Source organism: Trifolium pratense, linkage group LG3 (genome assembly GCF_020283565.1).
Source record: "Trifolium pratense cultivar HEN17-A07 linkage group LG3, ARS_RC_1.1, whole genome shotgun sequence".
NCBI lineage: Eukaryota > Viridiplantae > Streptophyta > Magnoliopsida > Fabales > Fabaceae > Trifolium > Trifolium pratense.
In genome coordinates, this window is record NC_060061.1 from 23,817,637 (window position 1) to 23,845,502 (window position 27,866).

A 27,866-nucleotide genomic window follows, 5' to 3' on the forward strand; every position below is an offset into this window, starting at 1 on the left:
CTTATAAATAATATAAGAGATCATTTTTTTTATGGAATATTATAAGAGATCATTAAAAACTATATTAATTGTCTTTAAAATATATTTTTGAGCAAAAATATATATAAAAATAAAAAATCAATTATATAAACCAATACAAAATTTCATATTTCTAAATAACCCTCTTATTTTTAATATAAATTAATATTAAACCTATCTATTTCACTATATTTTTTTTTTGAAAAAGCTAAAATGAAATATATTACCACAACAGCCTCCCCAGCACAAGATGTACCAAGAGAGACTACAAAAATGTACAAATAGTCATAGAAACAAAAACAAAAATCAAATCATACAAAGCCCAAACAAATCATAGGACTAGACCACCAGCTATGGTAGTTATAAGCTAACGTCACATTCGTCGACTTCAACCACCTAAAAGAGAAAAGCTTGATCTTGTCCAACAAAATATAGGGCGTATCTACTGATCCTGTAAACAATCGATGATTTCGCTCCGTCCAAACAACCCAAACGCAAGCAAGCCAAATGAGCTGTAAAAATGATCGGCGAGCACGAGAACCACCTGCTGAAGATGCAAACTGAACAAAATGATCGCGTAGAGTAGTAAAATCCATCAATGGAATACCAATCCACGAGCGCACTAAATCCCAAAGAGAAACCACAGTACTGCATGAGATGAATAAATGATGGGCTGACTCGGCTGCTTCACATCCGAAAATGCAAGAGTGAGCTGTAGAAGATAAGACACCTCGAGTAACCAGGTTTACTTTCGTGGGCAACCTGTCACGCAATAAACGCCACGCGAATATGGAAACCTTCAAAGGAACCTGAGGATGCCAAATGAGATTATCCGCATCATCCATAGAGACCGTAACATGAGAAGTAAGAAGCTGATATGCTCCTCTGACAGAGTAACCCGTGTCAAGATCAGGGTGCCACTGCCACCTATCAACAGAATGAGCCTGCAAGAAAATGTTAAGAAGTAAAGACTGGCACTCCCCCAACATCTCCTCCTCCCATGCCCTCAACTGTCGCCGCCACACCCACGCCTCACCCCCCTCACCCCACCCTAAAGCAAACATCTCTGCCACCGTACGCGATTTGGTCTCTGCCAACTCAAACAGGCGCCCAAATCGCTGACACAAAGGAAACCCATCCACCCAGGGATCAGTCCAGAAAAAGGTATCTGACCCGTCCCCCACCCTCATCACAACCTGCTCCCGAAACCAACTGCCCCCTGTCTCACTCCCTCCATCCCTAATACGCGCTAACTCCCTCCACCAAGACGACCCTCTCCTACCTCCATCTCGAAGTCTACCTCCCTCTAAACCATAACGAGCTGCCAACACTCTAAACCACAACCCCTCTCTGTCCACTAGCATCCTCCAGCACCATTTACCTAAAAGCGCCTGGTTAAACTCCCTCAAACGCCTGACCCCCAATCCTCCACTCTCCTTACTTAAGCAAATAGAATTCCAACTAACCCAAGAAATTTTCCTAGAATCCTCACAACCCCCCCAAAAAAATTTAATGAAAAGAGACTCAATAGAAGAAATAGTACCTGAGGGAGCTTTGAAGAAGGAAAGAGTGTAGACAGGTAGGGAGGTCAAGACAGACTTTAGCAGAATCAGACGACCACCAAAAGACAAGAAGCGACTCTTCCACCCAGACAATCTTTTCCTTATTCGAATCAACATCGGTTCCCAGAAACTCAAACGCCTCGGATCACCCCCAATCTGAAGACCCAGATAAAGAAAATGAATCTTTCCCACTTTACAACACAGAGCAGACGCAGCTTCGCCTAACCAGGATTCAGGAATATTAATCCCAACCAACATGCTTTTATTAAAATTAACTTTCAATCCCGACATAGTCTCAAAAAGCACAAGGACAGCTCGCAAGGCCCGGACATTAGCCCAGCTCTTAATCCCTAGCAAAAGAGTGTCATCTGCAAACTGAAGGTGTGACACCGTCATCGAACCCTGCTCACCGATTTTATACCCCGTAAACAGGTTTTGCGCTATCATCGCCTCCATAAGCACGTTCAGACCCTCAGCAGCTAGTAAAAAGAGAAAAGGGGACAAAGGGTCACCTTGCCGAAGACCGCGCTGAAGAGGAAATTCATCAGTCGGGCTACCATTAACTAACACTGACGCCGTAGCCGTACCGGTGCACTCTCGAATCCACTTCCTCCACAATGTTGGAAAAGACATTCTCCCCATAACATCATCCAGATAGCCCAAATCCACTTAATCATAGGCCTTCTCAAAATCTACCTTAAACAACATTAGATCCTTCTTACACTTTCTCGCCTCATCCACCACCTCATTTGCTATAAGAATGCCGTCAAGGATTTGTCTATCCTTCACAAACGCCGACTGGGATTCTGAGATCACGCTACCTATCACTGTACGCAACCTATTCGCTAAAACCTTCGCCAAAATTTTATACAAGCTTCCCACAAGCGAGATGGGACGAAAGTCGTTTAATCTCTGAGGACTATCAACTTTAGGGATCAAAGCAATGAAAGTGGAATTTAAACCCTTTGACAATTTACCATTACGATGAAACTCAGAGATAAAACGCATAATGTCACCCCGAAGCTCAACCCAAAAGTCTTTTATGAAACCAAAATTAATCCCATCTGGGCCAGGGCTTTTATAACTGTCACAATCCCACACAGCTGATTTAACCTCGGCCTCTGTAAAAGGTTTGGTTAGACCAACACTCTCCACCTGGTTCAACCTTTTGAACTGAAGGTCGTCAACCCCAGGTCTGTCCACGCTAGATGCCTTGAAGTGCGACTCAAAATATGACAACACGGCCTGTCTAATAGGGGTCACACCCTCAATATTAACCCCATTAACCTGAATAACAGACATAACATTCCTGCGACGACGCTCTGCCAAAACCGAATGAAAATACTTCGAATTGGCATCACCTTCCTTAAGCCATAACGAGCGGGATTGTTGCCAACTGATGCTAGCATGCAACCGCGACAGCGAGTGGATATCAGCCGAGACCCCATGAAATTCCACCAACTCCTCCTCAGAAAGATCATCTTCCTCTCCTTTCTCGTCAAGAGCTGCAAGCCTACCTTTCAGGGTTTCAATGCGCCCGGGAAGATTTTGAGTATGAGCCTTATGCCACTCTTTTAAACTTGCCTTAATCATCTTGAGTTTCTCCTTGAGCACATATCCTCCCCAACCGTCAACCTGGAACGAATTCCACTTCTCTCTCACAAACAAGTTATAGCCTGGAATATCCTTCCAACACTTAAGCATTCTTGACGGTCGGGGACCCCAATCTTCCTCGTTCGCTGACAAGACCAGGGGACAATGATCAGATAACCCTCTCAACCTAGCCACCTGCCTACAGTTAGGCCATGCCAAACACCACTCCTCTGAAAGAAGGAATCTGTCCAGACGACTCATCGAAGATCCGTCCCCTTTAAACCAGGTAAACTTACGGCCAATCAAAGGAAGATCAATAAGGGTGTTATCTTGATGAAACGATTGAAGGGAACATGATCCAAAGAACGATGGTCCCCTCTAGACGAACGCCTTTCACTATATTTTAAAATATTATCAATCATTTAATTATATATAATGATACTTATCATAATTATTATTTTTCATTTATGAAAATATTTTAAGTGTGTATTTTAATCGAGCTCGTAATTAAATTTTGGGTTGATATATTTTCCTGAAAATCGAGACTAATAAAATCGGGATAAAATTTCACCAAGTGAATAATTGATAAGAAACTTCAAGAGAACGAGAGGGAGGTAAGTAGATAAGTTATTTGACATATTAAATTATATAGAAGAGAGTAAACAGTAACGTTGCTATTTGATAGGTAATTTTCTGAACACGAGATCACGTGATAAAAAATGTCAAAACCACCATACTTCTTAGTTCAACATTACTCATGAGCAATATTTTCACCAAGTATAAGTATGTATGACCTCCAACTCTTATCGAAAATAAATAAATAAGGGATACATTAAAAATAAAAAAGCAACATGATTTGTGACTAAAATTGCAACTCATATAATGAAAACTAAGATTTTATACGATGACACAATTAAAACAAAATATGATACATCATTTCAATAAAAATTATTTTAATTCTGAACAATTTTTTTTTTTTTTACACATATATAATATTGAATATAACCATATCGTAAAAAGTATTTAACAATGTATTTTAATCGAATGTGTGATTATACTTATCACAATTATTATTTTGAATTTATAAAAATATTTTAATTATGTATTTTAATCGAACCCGTGGGTTTACCCCTAGTTAAAGTAATATGAGACGTCGAAGAAGGAGGTTCCTATAAATTATAATGCGAGCTAAATCCTGAAAATTAACATAACCATTAATTTTAACACTATAACCACAAATTAAAACACCCTCTGTTGCAAGATTCACTTCCCTGTATTGTCCTTTACTTCTCCTCCATCAACAGCGCCACCGCAAAAGCTCAACCGCAAACCGCCATGTAAAGATGCGGAAAGGGGTTGATGAAATCGTGATTGTTGATTTGTATTTGGATGCTTTGGGTGGTTTATTGAAGATCGAAGGTTGAATTTGGCGTGACGTCGAATTGGATCTTTGAACGGAGGGGAGGATTGGATGAGAATTTTTGGATTTGCGCAGGATTTTATTTTTCCCGTGAAAATAGAGAGCTGGTTGTGAAATGATGTGGAAATAGCTGTACATGTGTTATAATTTGATTGGGGAACAGTACCAACTGCACTTGTGGAACTGTACCTAAGTTTTCTCCTATAAAAAAATAACTCTTAATACGTACATCATGTTGTCCACAAATCATAAATTAATTTTCCCAAAGGCAAATTTAAGACTCAAAAAACACTAAAATAAATACTTATTGAAAATTATGTGGATAGATGAAATGTTTGGAGTTCGAAATTCGATCCTTGTTTTTATCAACCGAGCAAAGTTTTCAATTAATTTGTGGTAAATTTCACTAAACTTTTTTTTTGATCATTTGTAAATTTCACTAAGCTAATAACTTCTAATGAGTTCATGTTCACAATATCAACCCATAATAATATAACCCATGGATGGCAACAAATCCGAATTGTAGAAGTGTATTTAAGATTGAAATTATGTCAAAATTCAAATAGTAGATGAGCTTATTATTCTCTATCGAGATAAAAACATAACACGCATTTTTTATAATTAATATCTATCTTGTCTAATTTTAAATTCAATACAAAACATTGAAAACAAGGAACTCATAACCTTAAAACCAAAATGAAAGATAAAAAACCAAAATGAAAGATAAAGTTAAAATGAGTGCCATTTGTTCAAATCAAGATCCATACGGTGGAGGCAGCAATATCCTTGCCCTTATAAAGATAGAATTTAGATTGCATAATGTTGTTCAAGTTGAACTTAATAAAGTCTTTCGTATCTGCAAGGACATAAATAAGTATTGATCAACAATAATTAACTTCTTTTTTCACTAACAATTAAGGTAAAAATTAAGATTCATGAATATAAGAAGTATGAGATAATGAACATGCCTCAGGCAACTTCTGTCGAAAAATGACATCAAGTCGCGCATCAAGAGTATTTTCCAACACTATCTTTCCATCCTCTGAGGCCAGTACTACTCCTCCAGAACTGGACAAACATATAAGCATACAAAGTATGTCATTTAATCAAGCTAGATTCTATAGAGAATATTCGCGGTATAACTTAACGAAAGATAAATAGAAGGATATACCAAAAAGGTTCATGCGAATCCACAGCGCCATTTTTTGGTTGTGGTGGAAGATAAACACGATCATCAATGGTAATCTTAGGGGGCTGCACGTTAGCTTTCTCAGAGTATTCCTTTTTGGCTTCCTCTAGCAACGACTCAACTAGCTTACGATCAGCCTCTCTACATCGTAGTAACACGGATTGTTCCCCCAAACGTAGTAGACCCTGTAACACATACAATTCTGGTCTCTAATTAACGAACAAATTATTTCAATCTTTGTAACGACCAGATAGTGACCAAATTTTGTGATCAGTCTCTAACCAAGTCGCTAAATTTAGTTTGCAAGTGATTTAGATACTAGTTTTCAAAATGTCGCCGAATAATTATTTTCTTATATTTAGGGACAAATGTAGTTTCATTAGGGGTTACAAAAATAATATTGTTAATCAACTTATTTTTGTTGATTGAATCATTAATTAACTTAAATACCTTTTTTTTTTACTAAATTAACTTAGGAAAATGTTAACATGTGCACCTAAGGCACATGTTAAGAATACAAATATAGAAATATTTTCTCGAAACATGTGTATTATATTTTTTAAGTATTAAATTCGTTTATAATATTAAATGCAAATTTCTAATTATAGAAACCTTAACATGTGCCCTATATGCACATGTTAACAGCACCCATTAACTTAAATACCTGAATAATAAGATCTTTGATGAGTTTCCTATATACTTTCTTATCATTTGAGATTTTCAAAAGTCCTTTCTTAGCAGCATCTTTCATAGAATTTACCACCTCATCTTGTGCTTGGAGTACCTTTATACGAGATGCATTCAACTGCATTGAGTATTCACTACTCATGCAAATTAACAAAGATTTGGTGAGAAGTTTCATAATTTCTAATTGAAATAAACTGTAATTTTGAATTTTTGTAAGAGTAAGGAATCTTTAAAAAAATTAATTACTAATATTTTGAAAAAAAAAAAAATGTATTTATAAACTCACATCTTTCTACGAACATCAATCTGTTTGGCTTTTTTCTCGTACTCTTGCCTGATCTTCCGTTTTTCAGCTTCAAGTAATTGTAGTTTCTCAATGTTGAATTCCTATAAGGAATCACAAGAATAATTATTGAAATTCAATAAGGATATGAATAAATCACCACCCCCATTGATATTCTTCATACTATTAAACAGTTTACAAAAAGTAGTATTAGACTTTTAGTGATAGGCGGGCGGGTCGGTCGAGGGCGAATTTTGTCTTTCTCAAACTCAAACTCAAACTCATAAAGTTCGGGTTTCCTCAAACCTGTCTCAATTCTCAACGAGTATAAAAAGTAGAATCTCAAACCCATACTCAACGGGGTTCGTGTATTCTCGTGGATTTCATGTATTCCCATTCTGTCTCGCTTTTGTATGAACTTGGTTAAGTTTTGATAATTTTTTTATTAAAAAAGAGGTAAAAGATGAAAACTATTTTTTTCAACAATATAAATTTTTTAAATAAAGAATATAAATAGAAAAAAACAACTTTATTTACTACCCGACTTAAAAATAAAGACAAACATGTGAATATCATTTAAGACTTTGTTTAAGTGAGGCGGGTTCGGGGACGGATTCATCAGGGTGGGTATCAATGTTTCTGTTACCCGCCCCAACCCCGTCTTTTAAAATCAGAGAAAACCCAAATCGGAACCTAAACTCAAGTCAATTCAATTGTTCCCTATCAAAATCGGGACAGGGCGAACAGATACCCGCAGGTATGGGCTATATTGTCATGCCTAATTAGCGACGATAATTACCAATTTAGTATATTTAGTTTGACAAAAGAAAAATGTTCAGGTAAGTTATCAATTAAAAATCGACAAAGTAGGTTGGTCCAATTAGTAAACATTCAGCTCAAGTCTTGCAAAGGACTTTTGAATTTAAATTTTGTTGCAAATGTGAGAATCTATCTGAATCTTGAAAATATTTATTGCGTTAGTAAGTTTTCAAATTCAAACCCAATATCTCCAATCATTTTTATAAGAAGCAGTTGATTTTTTAGATTTATTGAATAATAATGTAACAGATACATTAATTCTTAAATAAATTTAAAAAATAAATTGTGTCTTATAAAAAGTACGGAGTGAGGGAGTATCAATTAAACCTACCTCCTCTGCAGAGACAGAAATTTCATTAGCTTTCTCCTCAGCTTCTTGGCGGATGAACCTAATCATCTGTTGGATCTGCTTTGACACATCTGCATCCTTCATCTTTTCTTTCCTCTTGAATTTCCAAAGAACCTAAAAAAAATATGCAAACACAACCCATTATCAATTTTAATAGCAATTTCTCAAATTGAAAAGAAAAAGAAAAAAAAATCCATAATTTTTCAGCTACAATCAATTGTGTTATGCAAATTATCTTTACTACCTTACAATATAATGGAAGTGTTACTATTCTGATTCCAAGACAATGGCACAACTAACGTATGTGCGAGACTAAGTTTTAAATTGATATATGTGTTGTTTAATAAATAACAATTTTGGAAAATTTAAATGAGAAAATAATGAAAAAAACACAAAACACCCACTTGTTTACTCAACGACCATGTATCATCATTTTTGCATTAGTTTCGGCCTATTGAGAGATTGGATCTTGAACAAATATATCCTATTTTAAGAAGTAACTATTTTAAACCCAAGATAAAAATATACTTTTTTTTAAAGAGATAAAAAAAATACTTTAAATTTCTTTACAAAATTCACTTTTATTTCTTCAGGAAATTGCAAGATTACATGAGTAGCAACATCACTTTTTAGCTCAAAAGTTACTATAATTAGAAATTTTGACACTCCGATGATTGATCATTATAGTGTCTTCACTATTTAAGACTAATTTTTTGTTTGACTAATTGAGCATAATTTTACCTTTTGATGGGAAAAATTGACTATAAAACAAAATCAATAGGCTGAGCTGGAGCAAAATGAATTGACTATAAAACATAATTGAGTATGTGTGATTTTTTTTGTCAAGTAGTCTTGTGTAATGCTAATTACAAAATTTTACTCATGACTTCGGTTAATAGGCCTAGGTTGGTGATTTCTCGATGTGTTTCTATATAACAATGTACATTTGTCGGAGGTCGCTCTATAATTGATAATACATTGATTGCTATTGAGAATAATTTATTAGATGTTGCTAACGAGTGTTTCTGAAACACTCTTTAAACATTGTATTTGAAGAAATAGTTTATTCTAAAAGTAAAATATTTCAATTCTCAATGTGTTGGCTACCAACAAGATTCAAGCTTGAGACGTCCTCATAACATGAGGTCCACACACCAACTAAGCTACGAAATGCTTATGATATATTTGGATGTAAGTAAAGTGTGTATGATGTGTATCTTGAGGTTATCTAGAGGTCGTAATATTGAAATTAGGATTCAATCCCACTAGGGTCAAATGATTTATGATGTTTGTGGGTTCATATATATAATTACTCAGTTCTCATGAATAATGATGAGGTGGGACATATTAAGTTAGGATATGCTATGAGATAAGGTGATCCACTATCAGATAATTATTATTTTATTTTTTTTAAATATTTTTGTGTTAGGGGTCTATCTCCTAAAGAGTGCTACTAATAAAGGTTTAATTCACAATGCTAAGGTTTGTTCTAATATGCGGTGGTGATTTCTCATTTCCTTTTTTCAGATGATTCCTTTGTGTTCTTTTGTGTGTTCGATAATGAGAAAATTATTACTCCTCCGTACCTTTTTATGAGAATTTTTACCAAAAATTGTGGGTATTAAGAAAATTATTTGTGTGAGCGGTTTGAGCGTTTGTTTGATTTGGCAGAGACCAAATAGTGTACCGTGGCTGAGATGTTTTCTCTTGGGTGGGGGTTGGATGGGGCGGCTTGGGTGTGGTGGAGGCAGTTGATGGCATGGGAGGAGGAATTGTTGAGGGAGTGTCAGTCTTTACTTACTAACAACAGGCACAATCTTCATATAGGTGGCAGTAGTGGCGGTTAGACCCCGATACTGGCTACACTGTCCGGGGCGCATATCGGTTATTGACTTCTGTTGATTTGGTTACTATGGATGATGCGAAGCATCTCATTTGGCACCCACAGGTTTCCTTGAAGGTCTCCGTCTTTGCTTGACGTCTATTGCGTGACAGGTTGCCCACCAAGTCAAATCTGGTCACTCGAGGCATTTTATCTCATGCAGCTCACTTTTGCGTATCTGGATGTGGGGACGTCGAGACGACCCATCACTTATTCATCTCATGCAGCACTTTTGGTTCTATTTGGGCTCTAGTTTGCACTTGGATTGATATTTCACCGACGGGTTCCACTTCTACTCAGGATCATTTTGTGCAGTTTACTTCCTTAGCTGGCGGTACTAGAGCACGTCGGTCTTTCTTGCAGCTCATTTGACTTGTTAGCGTTTGGGTTGTGTGGACAGAAAGAAATCATAAATTGTTCAGAGGCTCGACTAGTACTCTTTCTAAGATGTTGGACAAGATCAAGCTCTTTTCTTATAGGTGGTTGAAGACGACGAGTGTTACTTTAGTCTCTAACTACCATAGATTGTGGTCTAGTCCTTTTTTATGTTTGGGCCTTGTATGATTGATTATTTTATTTTTCTTTCTGTGACTATTTGTAAACTTTGGTAGTCTACCTTGGCACACCTTGTGCTAAGAAGTCTGTTTGTTAATATACCTCATTTTAGTTTCTTAAAAAAAATTATCCTTTATTTTAAATGTATTTATTGTTAATTTAGTTTCTTCAATTTTTTTTTTTTTTTTTATAATTTAAAAAGTTGATGGTATTAATAAGAGATATACAAGAGTCCTCATAAAATGAATGAGGCTTTCCTTATGAAAATTCTATGGAATATGATCAATCTTCCATTGATCCTTGGTGTAAAGTTCTTTGTAATAAGTATGGCAGGAACACCGACCTTCAAGTTTCTACCAACGCCAAACCTTATGATTCACCTATTTGGAAAGCCTTAGCTGGAAATGGAATTGCGGACTAGTTCCGGAGTCGCACGGTTTGGCAAGTGGGAAATGGGCAACAAGTAAACTTCTGGCTTGATAAATGGATGACATATGATTACTCTTATGAATCATTCTACTCAACAAACCATCGATAAAGTACTTACTGTGTGTTGGGTTTTGGGCTCCCTTCCTATGTAGAGAAAAGTCCAATATTATTGGCCCATTATGTCTTACTTATATAAGTGGAGAGTGATTATACTAGGTAGGGTAATTATGTGAGTAAATTTTGTGAGAAAACAACCTTTAAAAAGAGAGAAAAGAAGAGAGAAAGAAAATCCCGTTTTTCTCAAACCAGTCCCACTAAAACTCAGATTATCGATTCGTTAACCGTTGGATATCACTCAAATTTGGAGGGCAGGTTCGTAGCTCCAGGGGCTACAGTTTCACCGTTCGGATCGTCAAAATCAGGTCTGGTTCGTGAGATATTCAGCCCGCACTGAAGCAGTTCTGTTTTGGGTATTTTTTTTAGAGAACACTGTTTTGGGTATTTTCATCTTCTTGTTCTTGTTTTGTGAGCTTTAGTGCTTTGTTGTTTAATTGGTTGTTAGCACTTATTTGTGTCTCACTTGGAGACTCTTTTGTACCCTTATTTGATTATAGTGGAGCTATTTTGGTCTGGACGACCCGTGGTTTTTTACTCTCACATCGAGGGTTTTCCACGTTAAAATTCCGGTGTTCTTTTGTTCTTTTATTTTGTTCTATTGGCTGTCATATATTTGTTGTTGATCCACAAAAGTTCTTATAAGTTTGGGGAATTTTATTTCTGCTGCATATTGCTCTGTTATTATTATCGTGTGTTAATTTCCCATCAGAGTGTCCGTTGGGTGGTCATGAGGGGGCAGCCGGGGATCATCTACATTGGGTTTAAGAACAACTTCACAAGTGAGTTTGACACCACACTTTTACCCAAAACCTTAAGGTGTTTGGTTTATGAGTTCTCTCACTTATAAAGTGTTCAACCTTCACTTTTCTAAGCAATGTGAGACTTAACTCACACTTGCCACAACAATCTCCCCCTCAAGTGTGAGTCCATCCACTCTAGCAGGGGCGAATCCACCGCCCGGCTAGCCTGGGCACGTGCCCGAACTCGGCCCAAATTATTTTTGGTGTTCTTGAGAGTTTTTGTTCAGAACTTTAAATTTAAGCATCTAGAAAAATAAGGTTAGATTCGTGTTTAGTGCGAAAAATCGATTGAAATAGTATACTCGTTTTCACGTTTTGAGATCCGGCGAGAACTCCGGTGGTGAAACCACCTTGCCGGAGATGCAAAGTAGTGGTCGGAAGAAGGAAGAAGATGAAGATTCATCTTCAACCTCCAGTTTAAAAGCTGACCGTTGGATCTAACACGCAGGATCTAAAGGTACAGATCTGTTTTCAATTTTTTAAATCATGGCCATGTGATAGATCAGAAGGCTCATATTTGAGAGCTCCATTACATGCCATAGATCAGCATCACGCTGGATCGTGTTTTTTGTTTGGTTTTTGGCAGAACTGGGCTTGGGCCTGGTTCCCTTTCTTTTCTTGCTTTTCAGTACAGCTAGTTTCAATTCCGCACCCTCTGTGACTCTTTTTTTAACTTTAAGTATTGCTTAACCAATTAAGTGCTTATTTAAATAAGTTCTTATTTAAGTTATTTTAACTAATTAAGTACTTATTCAATTAAGTGCTTAAATGATTAAGTGCTTAAATAAGTGTTTATTAATCAAGTACTTAGTTAATTAAGTACTCATTCAAGCTTCTTTAAATAAGTGCTTATTAACATAAGTGCTTATTTAATTAAGTTCTTTTTCTTAAGTGCTTTTTCTTTTCAAAACTTCATTTCCTTAATTAATAATTAAGTACTCTTTTATTTCGACTTATGACTAGTTATATATTATTATGTCACATGTGAATTTGCCGCCTGAGGTTAAAATTTTGTGTCCGGGCTTTTTAACATTTCTGGCTCCGCCACTGCACTCTAGGATATGCTCCCCCTTAAGCGGAAGCTTTATTCATCCTACACTTGTACCGCCGTAAGTCACACTGCTCCACGGGACTCGCCGTCTGACCACTTTTGTCAGGAAGATTTTCGATACAAGGAGCCAGTTCAACCCTTCGTCGAACCATCGGCTCTGATACCACTATTGGGTGGTCACGAGGGGGCAGCAGGAGATCATCCACATTGGGTTTAAAGAACAACTTCACAAGTGAGTTTGACACCACACTTTTACCCAAAATCTTAAGGTGTTAGGTTTATGTGTTCTCTCACTTATAAAGTGTTCAACCTTCACTTTTCTAAGCAATGTGAGACTTAACTCACACTTGCCACAACACTGTGAAAGATAATTTAACAGATACAGGAGAATGAATATCAACTTTCTCACCGCCAATCTTCTCTTTACTGCAGTTAACCAATTGGTGGCTATAACAACACCGAAGGATACAAATGGTCTAGATTCCTTAGGGTGGAGAGGAAATATGACGAATAAATACGTTAATCTCGCCTATATGAGTTACATATACTCAGAAATATGACAAACATGGAAAAATCACATTTTGATAATCGTGCATACAAGTATCTTAAACATTTCGCCCATAGAAGCCTCATCCTTGGAGTCTGTGTACTGTCAAAATATTTTAGAGAAGGAAATCCAAATTAAACAAACACATGGCTAGTACTAGTGGAAGTGGCCGGTAACCAGTGGCGACTCCATGAATAATATTAAGTCTGGGCACAATGTTAACCGCAAAACACAAATATTTATTTGTTTAAGGTTTTCGGATCGGAGTTCAACCAGATCAGACCGTTTTTAACTATATATATATATATATATATATTGAAATTATAATCAAAGCAATTAATTTTAAGATTTAATCTAAATATTTGATTCATAATAACTATACAAGTAAAAGTCATAAACTCCCCACAATCCTACATATAAAAGAAAGTAGAATTACAACATATTTGAGATTAACACAAAAGCAATCAAACATATTTTTTTAGTATTTTGTGTTATATATAAGCATTAGTAAAAAATTAAAATCAAAGAAAAACAATAATAATACATTTTTTACTAAATATAAAAAGGAAACCAAGTTGATATTTTTAGTATTTTTGATAATATTTATAAACAAATAAAATAAAATAAAATGAAATAAAAAAACAAAAGGGTAAAACTTAAAGGGGTAAGTGGGGAGTTGAACCCAGACCCTCTTAAATACTGAACCATATGCAGGTCCACCAAGCCAACACGCGTTTGATGTTTCAAGGTACAGCTTAACTGATAAATATATTAAACTACCTTTTGTTACTGTTCATCATCTTCAACCTCATGCTCACCATCACCAAAACCTCAAAAATCGTTTTTTTCATTCTTGCACCAAATTGGACATGTAAATATACAATTTTGCTCAGAATTTCATGGGGATTATGAATATACACTTAAATTTTATTAATTCTTACTCAAACATTCGAATTTTCATATCAAAGTAAGAACCACATGAAAGTGGCTAGTATCTACCAAGGCTAGTAGCATGTGACTGACTGGGCTAATAACATTGGACGAGTATCATGTGCGAATGGTTGATAACCGCTCTTGCCTATACTTGAGAGTAGGCATGGCAATGGGGCGGAGACGGGTTTTGCCCTCCCCAAATCCATAAAGTTCGGGTTTCCCTAAACCCATCCAAAATTCTAGCGGGGATAAAAATGATAACCCCAAACCCATACCCAACGGAGATCGGGTATCTCCATCGGGTTTCAGGTATCCCCATTACGCCTCTTTCCACATGAATTTAGATTGTATTTTAGTATTTTTTATTAAAAAAAAATTAAATGTCCAAAATTATTTTCTCTCAACAATATTTTTTTAAATAAAGAAAAAAAATAGAGAAAATGGTTTGTTTAATACTCAAATTAAAAATAAAAAATAAATATATGAATGTAATTTAAGAGATTGTTTAAACGTTTCTAATTTAAAAGAGATGAAATCTAATTTTTAGTGTAAGCGGGGCGGGTTCGGGGACGGATTCGGGGTGGGTATCAATGTACTCATTACCCGCCCCAAACCCATCTTTTGAAATCGGGGGAAAACCCAAACCCAGTCAACTCGGGTTTTCCTCGTCAAAATGAGTATGGTTTGGGCGGGTACCCGCAGGTATGAGTTTTATTGTCATGCCTACTTGAGAGTATATATTTCACACAACTCCGTGGGATCAAAAGTGCAATTTAATTTATGTTTTCAACAATAATTATTATGAAAAATTAATTTATGTATTAAGTCTACCATCTATAAAATGTTGTCTGAATACATGCATATATTCGATATGCACCGACGGTGTAAAATAATTTTATACTATCAACCAATATAAATCATGTTTTCCGACACATCACCCCACTTCACCCCATTTTCTTGATATGACATGCCAAAATGATGGTTGTTTATTAGACGATAGTGTAAAACTATTTTACACTGTCGGTGCATATCAATTAAACTAAAAAAAATATTGATTGCTATATAATTTTGGTTTGAAAATTGAAGTTGAATATTTAATATAAAATATATACAGTATTGTATAAAAGTTCATTGACGAGATTGTTCATCATAATACTATTATGTATACACAAAAGATTGAAGGCTCAAAACTCTTACCATTTATCAATTTGTTGTTAGTATACAAAAAATCACAAAATATTATGCAATAAACAGTGTACTATGCAACTTAGGTCTATCAAACGGTTTAGAGAATATATACACTAATAAATAAATAGATGACAAAATTCAAACGGTTGAGAGAATATATAAAGGACAAAATTCAAACAGTTGAGAGAATATATACACTAATAAATAAATAAATAAATGACAAAATATAATTTCATTAAATTAATCCAATAAACAAAAATTGCGTCAAAAAAAATCCAATAAACAAAAATCTGAAAGACATGTCAAAACTCGTCTTTCACTTTGTATATATATACATAACAGATAAAAAGAAAAACTAGATGTTAAACTCTATGTGGTTGATTGGACAAATCTAGGCGACAAACTGGACAAGTAGTTTTTCCTCCGAGTAACCAAGAATTGAGACACGAGGTATGAAAATCATGTCCACACAGTCCAAAAGATTGAATCAATTCTCCTTTCGCAAATTGTTCTATACAAATAGGACAATCCATATTTCCGGCACCACCATTAAAACTTTTAACCGGCGGCAACGCTCTCATAGCCCATCTTGCGATCTCTGCAATTGTGCCAAAAGACATATTGATTTGTGAATCGGGTGTGTAATGTTGCCTCGTAGACCATGTATTATTCCGAGAAATTGCTTGATAAAATTCTCTCGCTTCATGAAATTCTCTCCGTTCATCTAACTGTTGTACCATGATCGTTTCGGTCAAATCATCGACTTTACTAAATGTTCTAAAAAACTTTATACATATATACAATACGACCAATGCCGATATACAAATCAAATAAATGAATGGATGTGAACCATGTGGTAACAATGAAATTGGGATGAGTAACATAATAATTGTGAATGAAATACACCACATATTTGCCATTGTGACATACGTAGAGAAAACAAAGAAGAAAAAGAAAATTGAAACTGTTCACCTGCTGCTATGTTCTGATGAGTTTGAGAATGAATAAAATTGAATAAGCCACTAGAGTATAGATAAGAACTAGTTTATTTATGTTGATTTCGGGATTTATGATAATCCATTTGTTCTACCAAATAAGAAGTCCTTAATTTTCTAACTGTTTAGAGCACTCAAGACTTTTTCCAATTAGGCTTATCGATAACCATCTGGCACTATCTTTTAGGATCCACTATGGCATTATCCACAAATCATGTTTTATATTATTATTATTATTATTATTATTATTATTATTATTATTATTATTATTATTATTATTATTATTATTTATTTTTTATAAAATTCAACAAATATTGTTGGTGTTTTTGAGATTGGCTACATTTTGCAAAAGCCAACCAGCCAGATGCTGGACTGAGATGTTGTAGCATCATCGTACAACATCTTGATACTCTATTTTGCGCAGAATTTCTTGTTCAAATCAAAGGAAGATTTAAGTCGTTTTTATATCCAAAGCACGTGCGAGTATTCAAGACGTGGCTTGTTCTACAAGTTTTCCTAAAGGCGGTTTGAGAATTATTATTGAAAACAAAAATATAACTTGTTATATTTTTGAAAATAATAATTTATATTTTTGTGTGACAAACAAATTATATTTCTAAAAATAATATAGGGTTGACCGCAATTTTTACAGCTGTGTTTGTCTGAAGACCTAGCTTGCACATGAAGACAATTGAAGACTATAAATATGTGAAGCCTCAAGCTATTCTACTCATGTATTCTAAACCGTGTTCTTTACAAAGTGTGAGTTTTTAGAGTTTAGAGTTTTTGTCTTTTGTCAGCCTTTCTTGTGTCAATTTGATGCAAGTTTAGGACTGTGTTTTGGTTGTTTATTGTAAGCTACTCCTAAGCTTTGAAGCACGGAGGTAGTGTGTGTGATTCACTCATAAGCTTTTAAGCAAGAGTGTGGTCTAGTTTCTAGAAGAGTGTCTCCATCTTGGTTATTATTATTGACAACAACATAGTACGTGTTGTTAGAGGGAATTTGGGACGGGGTCTCATTATCTAAGAGGTTCTTAGATAGGATTGCACGGGTAGTGTCTAGGCTATAAGTCAAGTACCGGGTGTTGGTCGAGGGCTTTGAACTACAGCTATTATAGTGGATTCATTCCTGGATTGGTATCCCCCAGAGCGTTGCACTGAACTGGGTTAACAACTATTTATGTTATTTATTATTCTGCTATTTATTTATTTATTTATTTATTTATTTATTTATTGCGTTCTGCGACTGTCTTGCTGCAACATATGCTATAGCATCTTGTGCAACATTGTGTTCACTGCGTGCCAGATTTCAATTATATTTATATATCTGGTAAAATTTAAATTTCAAAAATAGGGACCAATTTTAAAAAATTTAAAGGACAAATTTGAATTTTGTTTGGGACCAATTTGCAATTTTTGAAATTTTTTTAGGCCAATTTGCAATTTTAATAAGATTATAGGGGGCAAGTTGAAAACGTTGAAAACTTTGAAACATATATATGGGAGGAAGGAATTTCTAACTTTTTATTCTCACTTGAAATTCCTTAAATCTAACTTGGTCAAAATACTTCATAAATTCTCATCATTTTAAAAAATGTATAAATTAATCATTAAAATAAAGAAATTTTGACAAAAGAATTTAAATTTCCTCAAAACATTAATATTTGTCCATTTCTATTTTATATTTTTACAATCAACTTATCTATCTCTGTCATGTATAGATGTGTTTGACCCGCTAGAAAACTGAACCTTAGACTATACAATTTTTTTGTACCTTGTTAGCTGCGTATGCTCCTGTTCTTCTTGATTTTACTAGGTTTCTAGTTGTTCCTAACAGGCTAACAAAGCGTTTGAAAGAGGTGGATTACACATGCATGTGACCAAAGAAAAAGAGAGAAGAAAAGTGGAGTTGGGTCAGTTGGAATCCTTTCCATTTCCTATTCTTTTCATTTCTTTCAATATCAATTTTTTAAAATGTTTTGGGATGTATAAAAGATATTTGGACTCATTTAATGTCACACTTTTGCATTTATATCCCCAAAACTATATAATAATGGAAGAAATGAAAAAAATAAGAAATTGAGAGGATCGCCTGATGGGGTGGAGGTTCGGCTAGGAAAAACTATTTGTCCTTAAATATAGACCATCTTGAGATTTTATTTTGTCATTTTCAAAAGAGTACATTTTGTCATTTTTCAGATGACATAAACATGAATTTATAAGTAAGTGCAAAATGTCAATTTTATAGAATTGAGTTAGACCCAGTCAAAAATTCTAATATGGTATTAAAGTCTCTCCTAAAAATTGTTGGGGTATTTTGCTATCTGGTTTTTGCTATTAGGCTATTCACCATTTATATGCATGCAACGTGAGAGCGTGCATTAAAAGTCATACATTGCAAATGGGGACGGTGGTGGCCAACGCCGGAGCTTCGCCACAGAAACACTGGAGCTCCGCTGCGAGTTGGTTGAAGAATCGCCATACTTCGACGAGAGACGTCAGAGCTTTGCACGGACTGCCACCAACGGCTGATGTACTCCAACGTTGACCTGTTAGCTGCCATCTCATCTATAAATTTAGAAATTATTATTTTTATTTATTAAAGTTTTAGGATTTTTAAATTAAAAAGTGTTTTGGGCTAGTTAAGAAAAATTATGAATTGGGCCAATAAAAACAATGGTTTTGGGCGGAATTCACCGATAGAAAAAAAATTGTGTAAAAAATATTTTGACAGTTTCTCTTTCCACTCTACATTTCTTTTCTACCAAAAAATACAGAAAAATTCAAAAAACGTTTTTCAATTTTTTTTAGTGTAAATTTTACTGAAATTTACATGGAAAAAAACTTCAAAAAACGTTTTTCGATGAATTCTGCATTTTGGGGTAGAAAAGAAACGTGAGAGGTGGGAAGAGAAAAATTCAAATATTTTAAACATACCTATTTAAAAGAAAAACCTACTATAATTTATGTTTTAATGGATTGATTAGATTGAATTGTTTTGAAGGAATTTTTAGTGAATTGTTTTTTTTTTTTTTGGTGAGTAAAGAGGGCAAAGCCCGAATAGAAAGAACAACTACATAACTACTCTAACACTCCTAGGCATGCAAGCCCCGGATACATCATCAAAGAGGATTTGTTGGAGTTCCCTAGGAGGATCCTCCAAAATTCTCACGTCATATGAACTCTGGTTGAGACTAAAACTAGCTAGCCAATCCGCACATCTATTTCCTTCGCGCCATGTGTGTTTAAACATAACGTGCCACTGTAGGTTCAAGAGGTCTTGGATGCGATTAACCAAGATAGGAGCTTTTCCATTGAGCTTGCACCTGCCCGTTACCATATCAATCAGAAGCTTTGAGTCACTTTCCACTATGAGGTGTGTATACCCTTGTCTTCTCGCCATTTCCATTCCCGTATACATTCCCCACATTTCAGCATGAAGAGCATCACAATCTCCGATCCTTTGTGTATACCCTATTAGCCACCGACCATCTGAGTCCCGAAAAAGACCGCCACATCCTGCAATGTTCATTGAATCCTTGTATGCCCCATCACAGTTAAGCTTGATCCAATCTCCATGTGGATTTTTCCAGCCGATGTAAATTGTTTCACGTTGTATACGAATTCCCGTCTTGAGAGTACGCTCATATTGCTCAATATCCTTAGTCATCCTAAGAATCACTTGTGATGGATCATTAGGTCGTTGAAAGTCTTCTTCAAAAATGGCTTTGTTTCTCCAATTCCAAAGGTGCCAACACGCCACCATGAAAATTGATTGCCAGCTCCCTTCTTGACTCCCAATGTCTCTTTTGTTTAAGTTCATGAAAATCCACTCCCTGCAATCAAAAGAAGAAAAAAAATTAGTAATTTGATTAGAACTTACTAACTTGATCCAAATGCGAGTTGCAAACATGCAATCCCTAAGAGTGTGAATAACAGTCTCTTCGTCATTTCCACAAATAGAGCAAATAGGTGAAACTCCTACTCCCCACTTGCTTCTACGAGCATTTGTTAAGAGACGGCCATGAGCTGCAATCCACATAAAAGTTTGGATCCGATGAGGTCCCTTCCAAGCCCAAATCTTATTCCAATCCCCATTTATGTGATTGTCATTCCCATGTTGCAAATCATAAGCGCTTTTAACGGTGAAATGATGGGTATTAGTGCCTTTCCAACCAATCATATCATCTCCGTCTGTACCAATAGGTGCCGGAATAGCCATTATTTGGCTCACTATGTTGGGATTGAGATGAGTATGTAGAAAATTAAGATCCCAATGTCCTTCCGTCGTCAAGACATCTTTAACCAAAAGAGTTGTGTCAATTATGTTATTAGTGGCATTAATCATTAGAGGAGAGCCATTAGGAGTCCATTTATCCATCCAAAAGTTGATACTGTTACCATCCCCCAATTGCCATACAATGTGATTTTGGAATTGCTCCCAAATGCTAGACAAGGCTTTCCACAGAGGGGAGTCATAGGGCTGGGAACTAATCTCATATCGAAGGTCTTTATTTCTTCCGTACTTACTATAGAGCACTTGGCACCAAAGATCATCAGGCTTATTAATCAAGTTCCAAAGAATCTTCATGAGAAAAGCTTCATTCATAAGACGAGGGCTTTTAAATCCTAGCCCCCCATCATTCTTGGATAAACAACATATATCCCACCCAATCAAATGAGGTTTGCGTCGCTCCTCTTTGTCACCCCACAAAAAACCCCTTTGAATCTTCTCCATATCATCACAAAGAGTTTTAGGGAGTTTAGCATACTGCATGTGATAGTAAGGGATTGAACTAAGCACAGACTTTGATAAGGTAAGTCTACCCGCAAAGCTCAAGCACTGCTGCTTCCAACCACTAAGTCTATTTTGAATCTTGCCGATGATGTGTTGGAACTTTCCCCTAGTTGATCGACTTGGCGCTATGTTCGCCCCCAAGTATTTTCCCAGGTTTTTGACCTGGGTGAAACCTGTGTGGTGAACAATATCATCTCTAGTCCTCTGATCCACATTCTTGGAGAAGAAAATCTGAGTCTTTTGACTATTAATCTTTTGGCCAGATGCTAGACAAAATTGGTCAAGGCAGTGCATGACACAATGCGCCTGTTCAATAGAAGCCTCTGCAAAAAGAAGAAGATCATCAGCAAAAATAAGATGAGAAATTTTAGGCCCAGATCTACCTGCACGCATAGGTTTCCAATAATTTGCTTCCACCTGATCTGCAATAATATGAGACAGACGGTCCATACATATAACAAATAAATAAGGGGACAAAGGATCACCTTGCCGAATACCTCTCGTAGGAGTAAAGGAATCTGTTTTATTCCCATTCCACAATATTTTAAACGACGGGGAAGATATGCAATGATGAATAATACTTATAATTTTATTAGAAAACTTACACTCTTTAAGACATTCTCCAACAAAATTCCAATTAAGACGGTCATATGCTTTCTCAAGGTCGATCTTAATAGACATGAAACTCTTATTACCTTTCATTTTAGACATAGCATGCACCATCTCTTGGGCAACAATTATATTATGATGAATTGTGCGCCCAGGGATGAAACTTGATTGATAAGGAGAAATAATATTATTAAGTAAAGGCTTAATTCTATTGACAATAATCTTTGTGATGATTTTGTAAGCGACATTACACAAAGCGATAGGCCGAAAATGTGACACAAACTCCGGCTTATCCACTTTAGGAATCATCACAAGCAAAGTATTGTTAATAGAAGAAACAAGAGAAGGGTTAGACCAAACCTGATTCACATACTGGTGAAGCGAATTGCCGACAATTTCCCAATAATGTTGAAAAAATAAAGCAGGGTAACCATCTTCTCCAGGGGCTTTATTAGGCCCCATGTCAAATAGGGCGCGCTTGCACTCTGTCAAAAGCACAATATCACTTAAGCTAGCCTGTTCGTTTTCCAGGTTTGAGGGATAAGTCGTCCAAGCGATAATGGGCTCTCGAATATGCTGCTCCTCCTTGTAGAGATTAATATAGAAGTCACGAACCATATTCTTGAGCCTATCTGGGTCTTCCTCCCAATTTCCCTCATCATTTCGAAGAGAAATAATCTTATTTTTCCTTCTTCTAACAATAGTTTTGGAATGATAATAAGTAGTATTTCGATCCCCATCTGCAATCCATTGACCTCTTGACTTTTGGAACCACAACCACTCCTCTTGATATAAAGTGATAGCAAGTTGATCTTGGAGCTCCTTCTCTAAAATGTCTAGATATTCACTATAGCCATAGCTAGTACTATTTTGAATGCCCGACAATCTAGCCAACAACTCTTTCTTTCTTTTAAAAATATTTCCAAAAGTCTCCTTGTTCCACTGCTTAAGATGAGGAGTGAGGTTATGAAGATGTGTCACTAAGTCGCTCCCTCCACCCCACTTATTGATAAGAAGATTTTGGAAGTCTTCATGAGTAATCCAGGCTGCCTCAAATCTAAACGGACGGTTTCTGCTAGAGACTGGTTCCCCCTCAGTCTGAACAATAATAGGATGGTGATCAGATTGCACACGCGGAAGGACTTTAGCCACTCCTTCATGAAATCTTAATCTCCATTTGACATTGCAGAGGATGCGATCTAGTCTCTTAAAGACTCTATCTCTCCCATTCCACCGAGGTCCCCTCCAAGTAAATTTAGTGCCAGCTGTATTAACATCCATTAACCTACAGTCATTGATCCAATCATTAAAATTATGACATTTTCTTATGTCCACCGGTGCTCCTCCCTTTTTCTCATCAGGATTTGCAATTTCATTGAAATCGCCCATCATGATCCAGGGCTCTTGTATGGTAGTTGCCATCTGGTGAAGCTTTTGCCATGTTTCGTTCCTCTCATGATCACGAGGACTAGCATAGACCACAGTAAGTAACCAAGGGTCCATGCTCTGCTCGCTAACCTGCACATGAAGGAAATGAAAGTCAGTCTTAATTAAGTGAACATTTATATCTGTCCTATTCCACATAAGCCAAATGCCACCAGAGAAGCCTCTAGCTTCAGAAACTAAATAAAATTTAAAGCCAAGCTTTTTTATGGTGTTGACTGCAATGTTGCCGCTACACCGAGTTTCTTGTAAGGCTACCATATCCACTTTGTTATTTCTGCAAAAATTTGTAAGTGCTCTGCGAAAATTTTTTCCCCGAGCACCTCTGCAATTCCAAGTTATCACAATCATTAAACACATAAATAAAAAAACAACAGCGAAAAATAAGAGCAAGAGGAGTGGTTGTGGTTCCAAAAGTCATCCGTTGTCATCAAAATTCATCCATTTTGTCACCCATAATAAATACTATAACTCTTTCTTTTTTTGACAAAAATTACCATAACTTATTGAGGAAGAGGAATGGCTTGATACCAAAAACTAATATTAATCTCTATTATATTTACTTGATACAGTCACCATGAACTTAGGGGGTGTATTGGATTGGGATTTCATGAGACAATTTTGGCAAAAAAAGTCTTGATGATTTTATGAGATTTTGTTGGACTATATTGATTTTGTGAGATTTTAAAGACCTTTTTACAGAGACTTTTTTACAATCAAGATTTTTAACACATGATTTGAATGGATTTTGAGAGATTTTTTTCAAAAAACTTTTTACAATCAAGATTTCATAATACTTTATATATTAAGAAACTTTTGTATATTAGGCAAATTTTAAAAGAATCAATAAATTTTAATAAAAGAAATTATATTTTTTTGGGAATCCAAATTTTTAAACAAAAAAAAAGCCTTACATTTTTTTCACGTATATGTTTCTAATCACAAATAAAAACCATTATCACCATTGATGGGAAAAGAAGCAGATGAAGGTAACGAAAAAAAATTTGCCGTAAAAAGTTGTATTGAATCAAAAGTTTGTAAAAAAGATGTAGAATTTGTTAAAATATTTTTTTGCAAAAAAACATATTTGATAGAAGAAGAAGAAGAAGAAGAAGAAGAAGAAGAAGAAGAAGAAGAAGAAGAAGAAGAAGAAGAACTGATATAATGATGATGAAAGTAAAAAATCTTGGAGAGTTTGAAAAAGTCTCAAGTCTTTTGGTGAGATTCTTGAACAAGTGAACAAAGAAAAGAAGAAGGAGTGCAGTGATGATGAACTATGAAAAAATAAAGAAAAAAAAATTTGATACAGTGATGATGAAAATAAAAAGTCTTGGAGATTTCAAAAAAGTCTCAAGGCTTTTGGTGAGATTGTTGAAAAAGTCTATCAAGTGTATTTTCAACTAAAAAGTCTTTCAAAATCCATTCCATAGAAGAATCCATCAAAATCGGTAGACTTTTGAATACCAGTAGACATTTTAAAAGTAGTACCAAATCTCAATTGAATACCAACGGATTTTATTGCCCTGAAAAAAAATCATGTTTGTCTTAATTGAATACCACAAGATTTATTTAACTTTTGTAAAAGTCTTGATTGAATACCTCAAGATTTTTTTGTCATAAAAAAGTCTTTTAAAATCCCATGAAATCTCAATCCAATACACCCTCCTTAGTTCAGTTGATAGAGACATCACATTTTATATATAGGGATTGAGGTTTGAACCCCGAACATCCCACTTATCCACTTAAGGGTGAAATTTCTAGTCATTAAGCTATATGAAAAAAAAATATTGACTTGGTAGAAAAAATAATATTAATCCCTATTTATATATATGGGATACATGAACTAAATCAAGAACAAATCATAAAAAAAAGTAAACAATATAAAATCTAATTCTAAGACATAGCAACCAAAGAATGAACATCACATCATAAATTTAAGACCCAAAATCCAAACAGAAAGATTAAAAATGCTATGAATTATAACATAAGAAGATGGGGCCAATGCTGGCAATTCTCACTATGTTACATTTTCATGTTAACTCTATTTTTTCATTAATTTGCTTCTAACTTGTAAATTAAATTCAAGACATCCCAATAGAAAAAGACAAATTAAATTCCTTTAAGAGCAAACATTTGAATGTAACAAGCAAAACATTTGCTGATTCAATATATTATATTTATACTTAATCTATACACATTACACACTACACTCATGCAACACTGTAAAACAAACAAAAGTACAAAACCCCCTATAAAAGAAAAAGAGAAGGAAACAAAAAAAAAATAGGGTGTTATGGATTTTTTTTTTCCACTATATATTAAATCAATGGAATCCTCTACCTCTTGATTGATAGAGTTCCAACCTACTTTTGGCTTCTGGTAAAATTGGTTCAATTCTTGGTTCTGATATTAGCTGTGCTTGCTTTGTGCACCACTCAAGTACTATTAACACCTCCTCTTGTCCAAGAGTCTCATTTTTAGGAACATGTAAAGCTATGTAACATAAAAGAAGCAATGAAGGAATTTGCACCATTTGTTCCCCAAAGTAAACCAATTGAATCAAATGCTTAGCACCACCTGCTGCTATAATAGCATTGCAATGAGTCTCATGAAGATAGTTATCACTCTCAGCAAATTTGATTAAAGAAACTGCTGCTTCCATAGAAATAACCGGTTCTCTTTCGTCTAGTAATCTTACCAATGGCGCGATGAATCTTGTTTCCGTTGCTCTAAATGTCCTTGCTAAGTTACCAACAGCTTTAACACAGGGTATGAGTAAATCATCGGAATCACCTTTTTCGATAACCTTAAGAAACTGTTCTACTACAGCTTTTGCTGCAGGAGAAGTTGGTTTGAAAGCGGAACGTCTTAGTTCTGGATGTTCTGCTGCAACAGCTGTTATTTCCATTAAAGCCATTGCTGAATAATGTTGTACATCATCAGTACCTTTTTCCAATAAAACCGCGAAACACAAAAGAGCTCTTGATTCTGTAATTGTATGACATATAGTAATATTTTTTCTACATAGTTGCCATAAAGCTCTAGCTGACATTGCTTTCATTTGTGCTTTTGTTCTAGGATCTTCAAATTCTCTCCCTTTAATACTCGTCCCCGCAATTGATACATGGTTATTGTTGTTTTGCTTTACAATTGCATTGTTGATACTATCTTCTTTAGTATCCTTCTTATTATTACTATTATTATTATTATTATTTCCCTTCATGGCTATTGTGTTATTGATAACATTATGCATTTGATTAGATGTTTGAGTAGTACCTGGGTGATTAATTATCTTATAATCATCTTCTTGAACACCTTTGCCATTATCATCGTTGTTATTGTTGCTAGCCATAACAAGGGAATGAATAGAAGACATGTTTTGTTTGTTTGTAATAGCATACTTACTATGTTCTTGAATTGTTTCGAAAGCGAGGTGACTTACAAGCAAACGAATAGCGTTGTTCTGAGCAAAATGATCTTGACATTTTGGATGATGTGCTGCAAGTTCTGAAATAGCCCAAGCAACAACAATTTGAACTTTCATATGACCTTCTTTGAGTATTTTCGCGAAAACAGAACAAACACCGGAATTCACAATGTGTTCGACGCTTTCTGGATCTCTACCAAGTAAACCAATTGCTCTTGCAGCGTTTTCTTGACCTTCAAGTTTTCCTTCTTTAAGAAGTTTTAGAAGAGGTGGAACCCCACCTTCTTCTAGAATCAATTTTCCATAACGATCATTGTCGCGTGCCAATGAAACAAGAGAAGCCGCAGCATCAGAACGTTCTTCGATCGAACAACCAGAAAGAAGAATTGCAACTTGTTCCCAAATGAGACAAAGGATTGGTTCATTAGCTGCAATGGGAGGAAGACCAAGATATTCGTCATCGCGTTCTTCTGCAGAAGCGGAGACTCTTAATAGCCATTGAACATCTCCAAGGGAATTTTCGAGCTGCATTGAGGTTTTGCGAAAAGCTGTGGCAGGGATGATGGTGAAGAGACGTTTTACAAGGCCGTTGACGCGACATTTGATGACTAATCCGAGGGCTTTATCGAGGACTTGTTCGGTGTCATCAATGATTCGTTTTGTTGGACGTTCGTAGAGGTCGTTGCTGTTCCTTGCGGCTTGCCGGAGGAGGCCTGCCAGTTTTTCTGTTTTGGTTTTTAATTCTAGACATTCTTGTTTGAAATTTTGTGCCTCATCGGCAAATTTTGATATTTGATCCGCCATTTGTATCGGCCTCGCCAGGATCTCCTTCACGATGCTCGACATGGTGGTGGTGTTGATGGTGATGCGCTGTTGTTTAAGGTTATGTTTTTTTTAAGGTTTGTATTTTTGTTGTGTGTGATGCCAAGGAGGTTCTGGCTGTGGGCGGTGGTGGGAATGTGTATGCATTCTACATAGGTGTGGCGGTGGTAGCGGTGTTGAGGAGGAGGAGGAGGAAGGTGGTGGTGGTGGCGGCCGGCGGGGGAGAGTGAAGGGAATTATGAGGGGAATGGTATAACGGGTTTTTCTCCAAGTTTTGTGTTAAAAAAAATGAGTGAGAGAATTGTTTTGGTAATATATAGAGAAGTTGGAATTGGTTGGATGAAAGGAAG

The 27,866-nt window shown here is 35.6% G+C and overlaps 3 protein-coding genes across 3 annotated transcripts; all 3 read right to left on the minus strand.

The window, feature by feature from the left end:
• Nucleotides 1-5,419: 5,419 nt before the first annotated feature.
• On the minus strand, nucleotides 5,420-8,028 carry LOC123914814 (V-type proton ATPase subunit E2). The gene is made up of 6 exons (XM_045965987.1): nucleotides 7,903-8,028; nucleotides 6,756-6,856; nucleotides 6,447-6,603; nucleotides 5,765-5,967; nucleotides 5,562-5,661; nucleotides 5,420-5,449 (listed from the first exon to the last, which is right to left on the minus strand). The coding sequence occupies exons 1-6, from the start codon at nucleotides 8,002-8,004 to the stop codon at nucleotides 5,420-5,422; spliced, it is 693 nt and encodes a 230-aa protein (XP_045821943.1). The 5' UTR covers nucleotides 8,005-8,028.
• Nucleotides 8,029-15,784: 7,756 nt separating this feature from the next.
• Nucleotides 15,785-16,162, minus strand: LOC123914815 (RING-H2 finger protein ATL74-like). Its single transcript, XM_045965988.1, has one exon. It carries the CDS (start codon nucleotides 16,160-16,162, stop codon nucleotides 15,785-15,787), a length of 378 nt encoding a protein of 125 aa, XP_045821944.1.
• Nucleotides 16,163-25,590: 9,428 nt separating this feature from the next.
• LOC123917386 lies at nucleotides 25,591-27,674 on the minus strand. Its single transcript, XM_045969086.1, has one exon. It carries the CDS (start codon nucleotides 27,538-27,540, stop codon nucleotides 25,591-25,593), a length of 1,950 nt encoding a protein of 649 aa, XP_045825042.1. The 5' UTR covers nucleotides 27,541-27,674.
• Nucleotides 27,675-27,866: the final 192 nt, after the last annotated feature.